We start from the raw sequence: 9869 nt of genomic DNA on the forward strand, positions 1-9869 counted from the left end.
AACGTAAACCCTTTTTATAGTATACACTTTTCCTCTAAAAACAGCAGCAAATCTCACCTAGCTGCTGTTTTTGGAGCTTGGCTAACTATTATTTTTATGGTCACAGCACAATATCAAATGCCACCAGCAGGTGGTGTTCAAATCCATTGTTTTAGTTCTTCGGGAAAGGACCTTTTTGTGTTACTACAAAATTGGGTAAGAAACATAATTTCTTCCAAAACAAAATGTACATCAAAGCCAATGTTTATTAACCCATTGGATCCTGCTTTGCCTTCACCGGCCACAGTTATGGAGAGATTCTATCTGGTGACAGGTTATATTGTACTCATTTTTCATCAATAATATTTGCTGCTGGACCTTAGGTTCATACTGCAGAAAGAAGTTGATGGTTTGAAAATAGGTTGTGCAAAACCCTCTTTTACGTAATTAAAACTGAACACGACAAAGTGGTTATTAATCTATGAATGCAGTAACAGGATTATTATAACCAAAAAACAAAAGCAAGAACGGCTGCCTAAAATTTTCTCCGGTAGCTGTACTTGTGCTGTGACCTGATGACCATACACAAGTATTTACACTTTTTCTAGGCTTGAAGAGACAATTCTTTAGCACTGGCAATAGGACTACTGCATACAGACAACACACCTCCCATAAATGCTTAAAATAAATGAATGAATAAATGTTACGAAGTAAACACAATTCTACATAAGGACATGACTTGTTAAAAACCAAACGGCAATAATTAAAATAACAAATGAAACACTCCTGCCCAATGAAAAAAAAATACAATCATCCCAATAAAGGAACAATGTTCTCCATTCAAGTGTGTGCACTTAGTGTAAACATGTATAGAAAAAAACATAGAAGCTGGCTGAAATGTTGTCCCTCTGGATTCAATACTTTCATCTCCAATCCACAACAGGTATTCAGATAAGAACTTCAGACCTTTTTTACTTTGTTTTTCCAGATTGGCAAATTTTATTCAAGTCTGTTCAAATTAGCTAGAGGGGTAGCGTGAGAGCCAGGTAACTGGCAATTTAGGTAGATCAGCAATGGCAGACTCCACCTCTCAGGTAAGTATTACTTCACACATATGTTTGGCATATCCTTATTTAGAATCATGTGGTTTTATTTTATGCTTTTTGGAAGTAGACTTTTATCATTTTCATTACTCAATCACCAGAATTTAGTGAAATCACTACACTGTGAATACACAACAGATCCATTTCAAATGTTCATAACAGTTTAATATAAAAATATAATAACATTTTAGAAGAGCAGCCACAGACAGCCTGCGTAGTAAGTATTGAACTACAAAATACACTTCATTTTGATGAACAATTTTATAGCGAACCAGTTAATAGATTGAATCTAGATAGGTTTGTTGGTAATGACCCACAACCAAACTGAGCAGCAAATTACAGCCAGCAACTGGAAAATGTGGTTTCAGCTGGCTATTTGTCTAACTTTTATATATTACATACTATATCATATCTAATACAGGAAACAGAAGACCATTTTTGCCACCACAAATAAAAGCAATGGGTTTACTTTACTTGTGTAGTGAACAGAGCCATGCAAGTCATTCCTCTATCATACAGTAATTAACCTTTCCTCTAGATCAGGAACGTCAAACTCAAATACAGCAGTAATATTATTTCATTAGTATCGATCTTTAAGGGGCTAGATTATGTCTGAGGGCCATTCCTACTTAGTAAAAAAGAAAATGTAGTACTTTGGATCTTAAAGAGGAACTTTACCCTTATCTTAGAAATGACAAAGACACCTTTAGAAATGTTTAGTAATGTATAGATATTTGCAGGTAGGGATGTTCAGATACCAAGTACCGTACACGGTACAAGTACAGATACTTTTCCAGCTCCAGGACTAGACTAAGGAAAAATTCTAAAGTTAGGAGGCAGCTGTCATTTGTAAGGAGCACACGGAGCTCCTGGGATTTGTACATCTCTGTTTTAATGTATGATTTGTTTTTATAAATATAAATAAGTGATAAACTGATACCAGTTTTCCAAGTACAAGTACTGATACTTGGCCAAGTACTCACAGATACAAGTACTGATACTTGTCTAAGTACTCACAGATACAAGTACTGATACATTTTTGTTTATTGTCATGTGACAGTTTTTCTAAAACAATACAGACTAATGATTTTAGGACAGTGGTGGAGCGCCAGAGACAGTTCCCAGCTGCAACCGCTGCACCCTGGTAGTTCTCATGAAAATGCCAAGTATCTGCACTTGTATCTGAACATCCCTATTTGCAGGCTTTGTATTCTTTGCATACCTTATTTTTCTTTTCCTACCCATTTTTCTTACAGTGGTCATTTTTTACTAAGGGCAGATAAATCCATCTCATTTACTTCCTGTAACTCTTGCACATGTGACTAGGACATGTGACCATGAACATCAATCTCAGAGGTGAGAAAAAAATGCCTTTCCCTGAGATCTCCCAAGATTTTGCAGATTACAGATGAGATTTACCAGGAATGCACTGTGATGTAACCTTCCCAGAATGCATCTCTTAACCCCTTGCCATCCGCCCGGTGTAAAATTACGGGCAGATGGCAGATGCTTTCCGGCAGGTGGACGTATATTTACGTGATTTACTTCCTGGTTGCGTTTGCAACCGGGACCCTGCCGGGAATCTAAACAGCCGTTGCCAGCTGTTATATACATGCGTTTGGCCGGCTCTATAGCTTGTATTACCGTGGTCTTAGAGACCCCTGATGTCTCCATAAAGAGGACCAGTCATTTTTTTTTTTTGGCTATCACAATGGGGGCTTTTTTAGCCTCCTATGTGATAGCAATCAAGTGAGAAAAAAAAAGCTGCAAAAGTCTGAACAATTCACTTTGCAATGCATTGTTTTTTTATGTTTAGAGCAGTTCTGCACGTTTTAGTACGGCTGAATGTTCACGGAAAACCGCTCCTGTGTGAATGGAGCCTAAATCTTGTTTAATTTTTTTTTTTGTTGTTATGCAGCCCAAGGGACATAACTTACCTCCATTGAGGTGTGTTTCATGTCCTGGTGGCTGCCGAGCGATGTAGAAATCATTCTACAAGTGCTGCCAGATACCCCCTGCAGCGTGGATCTTCACATGCTGTGGTGGTTAACAGAAGCTGCTGCCAGTGTGAAAGAGTCTGTGAAAGGTGAGCCACTCACCCGCCAATTCCTCCTCTCTCCTCCATTCATAAAAGCTGTACTATTTCCCACATCCCAAAGCAACCTGTGACTGGAGGATGGAAGGACAAATGACACAAATCACAGGACTGTTGGCGATGGAAGATATACAAATTATAGCCAACAGTTATTTTACCAGTTTTAGGTGGGTTTGCGGTCTGTTTCCTATGGAGATTTCTTCTTCATTTACAGTTATGGACACAGAATACAAAATGAGGGAAAATCTCTCCAAAGTGAGAAGATACCCAGTGGATTGGTGTTAATGGAACAGGTGTCTCTACTGCAAGATTCCTCCTCACCTCTTCTTCTGGTGACAACAAATTTGAATTTCCCATCATTTTCTGCCCTGGAGGAATAATGAGGGTGAATCTGCACAACAAAGACATAGACAGCAATATCTACCCGGCAGAAGTTCCAAATCTTTTTTAATTTCTTCCGCTTTAGTTGCACTATATAAAATACATATTTCCTGTACAGACATGACCTGAGACTTTCCTCCCGTCCTTTGGAGAACAGATGTACACAGATAAAGGAGATTAGTCCAAACATTACACCCAGGCCTTCCAGCCAGGGAAGAGTCGACTCAGGTTCTTTGGATCCATGGCTTGCTGGAGGAGAAGATTCACTTGTCCTTCCACATTCAGCACTGTCCCCTCTTCTACCCCCTTTAGTTTCTCCTGGAGTCGGAGGAGGACTCGTTCTGCCACTTTATTGAAGCTCTGCGAGTCACTGCTTGAGAACAAAAAAACCCATGGCATTACAGATTTATCCAAAATTACCGGAAACAAAAACAACTAACAACAAACTCTGCAGTGATAATGCTGTGCCTGATATGATGGTCCTGCATTAAGTCAGAGCAAGGGCAATAAAAGATACTGCTGGAAGTTCCAGGTCCTGCTAGGCACCAATATTACAATATTAATCTACAATGCAAGGGAAGTGCAATAATGAGCAAAGTGCAGGTATCCAGAGAAACCAGATTTTCACTTAAAGTTATATAAAAAAAAAATCTTATTAATTGATATAATTTACTGCACTTTGCTTTCCTTAACAAAGCCAATTTTTACAAGAGGCAAAACTAAGGCCACAGTACGCCAAGGGAGTACGTGGAGGCGAAGTGACACACTTTCATATGCAGTTTGTTGCTTTTAGAATATGGATAAAGTTATTTGGGCTTCATTAGCTATAGCTACCCTAATACTAAGTAAACTATATTCTAACTATAGTGGCCTTTATATTAAATGTGGCCATAGAGAAGCAGATGGAGAGATATCTGCCTTACTTCAGTCAACACAGGGTGGCATTGGCACACTCTGTGATTCTTGTCCCATGGAGACAGCATGGGACCTTGCGCTTTGGCCTCAACAATAGTGGTTAGCGCCCTAGCAGGTTAACAGGTGTTCCAATGTGTGGTCAAGGCATGAATCTGTAAGATCTAAAGCAGGAACTGATGTAGTTCTATGTACTGTATAATATGTTATATAAACAAAACAAAAAAATAGAAAGTTTGCAAGATTTCAAACAGATCAGCCAAAAATTGCACTTTTGGCACAATTCCGAAAGTCCCATTTTCTGGCCGATACAGCGGGTGCATTCATTTTATTGTCTCCTCTCCGCTGGGCGCTGATCTGTGTCCCAGCGGGGAGGAGAGAAACTGTGACAGGTGGCCGCGCGAGGAGAGCGCTGTGAGCGGCCAGCATCTCTCCTCCCACACCGCTCACCCTCCTGTCACAGATAGGCAGAGCGGTGTGTGGGCGGAGACAGCCAGCACTGTCACAGAAGGCTGAGCTCCGCTCGCTCTGCCTGCTGTGGCTGCGTGTCAGTAAGCAGACGAGTGCAAACACTCAGTGATCGCTGAGTGTTTGTATATAATTGAGGACATGGTATGTGTACTATATTCTCAAATATGAATGAATGGGAATGATCTACATCACCTCCTGTTCATTCATGATTGTGGTTATAGTAAATATAGTCTGTCCTCATGTTATGATTGAACAGGAACACTCAGAGGATTCCTGTTCATTTATAACAGGGGCTGCAGAAAAAGGGATTGAAGACTCTGTGTCCTCAATCTCTTTTTCTATTTTAAAAGGGAAATATCAGAGATCTGTTTAGACTCCCAATATTTCCCCGAAGCCCCTAAAAGTAAAGTAAAAAATAAAAATATTTATATTTATATGGTGTTATACAGGACCTTTATTGGAGAAGGGTATTAGCTTGAGGTGCAACAAAATGAAAATTTCAAAACCAAAATAAAATAAAAAATGTCAAACCGAAACCAAAAATGTTTTTTATTTTACCTTTTTCAAATTATTTTTTATAAACAATTACATTTTTTTTATATTTATTTTTATTCATTTTTTATTAAATATTTTTATTTTTTACTTTACTTTTAGGGGCTTTGGCCATGGCATGGTAATAGTGCAGAATCGACTCTTGACAGTAAGTCTCACTAACAAGTGTGACTCCTTGCTAGACAGACAGACTTAATGGTCAAAAATGATGCAGACCCTCCTCCAAATTATTGCGTTCAGATGGTTCCAGTGAAGGGTGTTTGTTAATGCTACAGTGTACAAATACATTTTAGACAGTTATGTATTTACAACCTCGTGGTAACAATTTGCAGAAGGCCTTTTTCTGTTCCAGCATGAGTGTGCCCCTGATGAACAAAGCTGGCTCCATAAAGACACAGCTTGATGTGTAGCAACTAAACTGACCTGCACAGAGCCCTGACCTTAATCCTATTGAACACCTTTTGGATGAACTGAAACGCTGATTGTGAGCCTGGTCTTGTCCAACATCAGTACCTGACCACACAAATGCTGTTTTGGCTCAATGGCCACAAATTCCCAGACTGCAAAATCTTGTGGAAAGCCTTAGCGGAAGAGTGGAGGCTGCTATAGCCACAAAAGGGTGCCAACTCGACATTAATGCCCATGGTTTTGGAATATGATGTTCAACAAGCTCATATAGGTGTGATGGTCTGATGCTCAAAAAAATGTGGCCATATAGTATATAATGACATCTGCCAAGGGGGACATGTCAGTTATGGGCAGACAACTAAATGTGAAGAAAGACAATTGACTGAGCAAGCAATTGGTGAGACTCGAGCAATAGTAGATAAAACATTTTAACAACGCTCTATTAGCCTTGTTTCACCACAAGGTAAGATGACAATACCAGGTGTTCCTGTTGCATTCTGGGTCCTCTGCAAGTGTAGCATTGAGTTCAGCTTCATCCTGCTGCAAGTAAAGAGCTTTCAGAGGATTCATTGTCCAGTCAAATAGAGGGTCATAAAGCAGCACCTGCCCAAGCAAAGTACATCATATGTTACATACAGTATGTCCATGCCATACTTTATAGCTACACTTATCTCTGGACTATAGATAGTAAAACAACACACAATACAATGATAGATTGGAATCTGATATGGCTGATGTTGACAATGCCTTTCCCTTCTGCTCTTGTTTGGTACAGGGGTTGCACTGACACGGGTTGCACTGACACGTGTTGTTCACACGGCGGGGAGGGGCTTTTCTAATTTTTATAATATTGACCTCCACTCAAAATTGCAGATGGTGCAAACTGCTTGTTCAGGGCTTCAGTTTTCTAACCAGGCATTGCTGAACTGCACCAGTCCATACTACTACTATTTTTGTAGTGTACCAGTCCATTCCACTGCCTTTTCTGTAAAGCAAAATTCCATTCCACTCCCTTTTCTGCAGTGCACCAGTCTACCCTACTGCCCTTTTCTGTAAAGTACCAGTGTACCCTGCTGCCTTGTGTTGGTAATCTGGGGATTTGAAAGCCACTTTAACTCATCTATATTTAATTAAAAGGACATTTTTTCAAACACACCCTCTGCAAAGACACAGAAAGCCTGATTTTAATACTCTCAAAACTAAGATGCTCCTCCTAGCCACACACTAAATTAAACGCTGTCTAGAAAGTAATAACCTCAATGGTGAGTCATCAAATAGCCAGAGAAGATGTTGTTCTAACCACCTCACATGTGGAAGACAGCTGCAATGGACTGCAAAGAATCAAGTTAAGGCAAAATGAGCAGCCAGGTTAAGGCAAAGTGGATAGTATTAGCAGTTTACAGATTGATTTTACTTACTATCAGAATTTGCTCTTTAACAAAGGCAAGTATTAGTCACCCGCAGTCATCTCAGCAAGCTGGACTTGCAGTTCATAGAGAACAGAACCTCTGGTGACCTGCACCTCATGTTAGGAAAGCATCAGAATTCAGGCTCACCTCAACAATGGTCAGCAGAGCATCTTGAGATCTTCTCATCACCTCCATGGTCTTCTCACAGCATCTAGGAAGACACAAAATGATCTAAGGAAAACTACTAATCACACAAAGAGGAGGAGAAATCATCTACCACAAAGTTGTGGCCATTGATTTGTATCATCTTAGTATCTGTGACCCTTAAATTTAAGCTTGTGAACATCTTATGTTTGTCAACCCATCTGCAGGCAAACCGGAAAAAAAGTGTTCATTTAGGTCTAGGGACGGGAGCAAAGCAGATTTACTTACCTGAACCTCGCTCCTGGCGGCTCCCTCTAATCTGAATCTGGTTCTTTCTAAACTTCAGAAGCCACAGTTTCAACCCAATAGAGACATTCCTCTGTCTACTCTCACCCACAGGGTAGTTTTCCTTGTAGCCATCACTTCTGCAAGGTAAGATTCTGCACTGGGGGCCTTATCTTGCAAAAAAAACTTTTTTGGCCTTGCATATGGACAAGCTAGTGCTAAGGCTTTGGACTTTCTTCTTGCCGAAGGAAGTCTACGTTTCACCTTAAAGGAGAACTATGGGGTGAGTGCTTTTCACTCACCTCATAGTTCTAGCCGACCTGTGACAATGAGACTGTCACAGGTCGGCTCACAGGTTCGCTCGCCTCTCGATCCTGTCACGGCTCTCTGCCGTGACAGGGGGAGGGGCTGGATTCCCCTTTCCCTGCTCCGATCTGCCAGCGCTGACTGGCGGAACGGACGGGGGAGGGGGCGGGTACAGCTGGCTCTGCCTCTAGATAGGCAGAGCCAGCTGTCACTCACGCAGCTGGGCGGATCCCGTCATCTACGTCGGGATCCGCTCCGGCGTCTCAGTATACCGCGAGCTGTAGCTCGCGGTATACTGAGCTTAGGGTAACGGGAGGACGCTAGTTTGTGTCCTCCCGTTACCCTAAGGAGAACTATGGGGAAAAACACTGACCCCATAGTTCTCCTTTAATCAGGATATTGTCCTTCTGTCCAACTCCCTTTCATTAGATGGACATTTCCCTCTATTTTCTGGATTTGGTTCTGGGCTGTGCGAGTTCACCTCTCAGCCACAGCTTCTTTTTTTGACATTCAGAATGGGCCTCAGAAGGGAGCCCGACGGACAGAAATAAAAAAAACTTGACAGGGGTTTTAACTCTTTCCTAATTTTTTTTTCTACAAATAATGATTTAATGCAGGGTGCACCCATTACACAAATCATTAAAAGGTTTGCTAATGAGTGTGCACAGCAGAGGAGGTCTGCTTTTAGATTATCACTCTCTGACACTCTATAGGGCCTTGTCTAAACAGAGCAAACAGGGAGAAGATGAGTCACTTCCATGTCTCCTTGAGTTCTGTGTGTAGATTTGGGCTTGAGTTGCGGTGTTCTGTAACCAGATTTTTTCCACAGGGTAGCGAAGAACAGAAAAGAAATGTGAAAAAGTGTCCCAGAACTGCACCTGCTGGCTGGAATAGTAAATGTGAAATGATTAAATATTGCATATGAATATTTCATCATTTACCTGACCAAAGCTCATCACACACACACATTACAATCTGACTGTACAACCACTTTTTGGTTCCTCTGTGGCGCCAACATCATCTGCGCTTCCATTTTTTCCTGGTCTTCTTCAAGGTACAGAGTCTTTGGTACTCTTTAACTGGGCAGGCTGGGGTGTCATAACTCTTGTGCATATATGTCCAGGAGTTGCTTTATCCTGGCATAAAATCATGCCGAGATGGTAGACTGAGCTGCAAATGTGTGGCTCATCGTACAATTATAAAAAAAAAAAAATGTTGACAAGCAGGGAGAAGCATTTATGACAGAAGAGACACACAGGGCCTCCCCTGTGATAAAAAAAAGCCCACTTTAGTTCTACTTTAAATATATTGCTAAAATCAAGTGCTGGCCGCTTAAATCATTACAAAATGGCCATCCAGGCTCCAGTGGAAGAATGAGTGAAGTACTATCCTTTGCTCTCCAACTACCAGCATTCATTGCACCTAAGGTAACTCACTTCTGCTCATCTAACAGCAGATTGGTGGACATGCTAAACAGATTTAGCAGCATTCGGGGGCTCACCATTCTACCTCAGCAGCCCTTATTGAAGAGCGATACACCCATCTCTGGCATTACACATGCGGTAAAAGACAATACTCCGTAAGCAGGTATGAGTTTGCTGATGTTCAAGTTTCAATCTATCAGCTCCCCTATGTTCATCCCACTTAACTGGTAGAAACTCGAACAGTAGGAAAATTTGCTTCCTACTGCGTCTCGAAATAAAGTTGTGTGTATGTGTATATATATCTATAGATATAGATATATATATCTATAGATATATATATCTATATATCTATATATAGATATATATATAAAAATGGCAATTCAAACCTCTTTCCTTTCAG

The 9869-nt window shown here is 40.8% G+C and overlaps 1 protein-coding gene across 1 annotated transcript in view; it reads right to left on the reverse strand.

Annotated features, from left to right (window-relative positions):
• Positions 1–3722: 3722 nt before the first annotated feature.
• Positions 3723–9869, reverse strand: part of ATM (ATM serine/threonine kinase) — a 123538-nt gene continuing 117391 nt past the window's right edge. The window contains 3 exon segments of the mRNA XM_018556235.1: positions 3723–3931; positions 6380–6504; positions 7458–7521. Of these exon segments, the coding sequence (XP_018411737.1) occupies positions 3748–3931; positions 6380–6504; positions 7458–7521 (373 nt within the window). The 3' untranslated portion in view covers positions 3723–3747.

The sequence above is a fragment of the Nanorana parkeri genome, unplaced genomic scaffold (assembly GCF_000935625.1).
Source record: "Nanorana parkeri isolate BGI_ZX_2015 unplaced genomic scaffold, ASM93562v1 scaffold229, whole genome shotgun sequence".
In the NCBI taxonomy this organism is placed as follows: Eukaryota; Metazoa; Chordata; class Amphibia; order Anura; family Dicroglossidae; genus Nanorana; species Nanorana parkeri.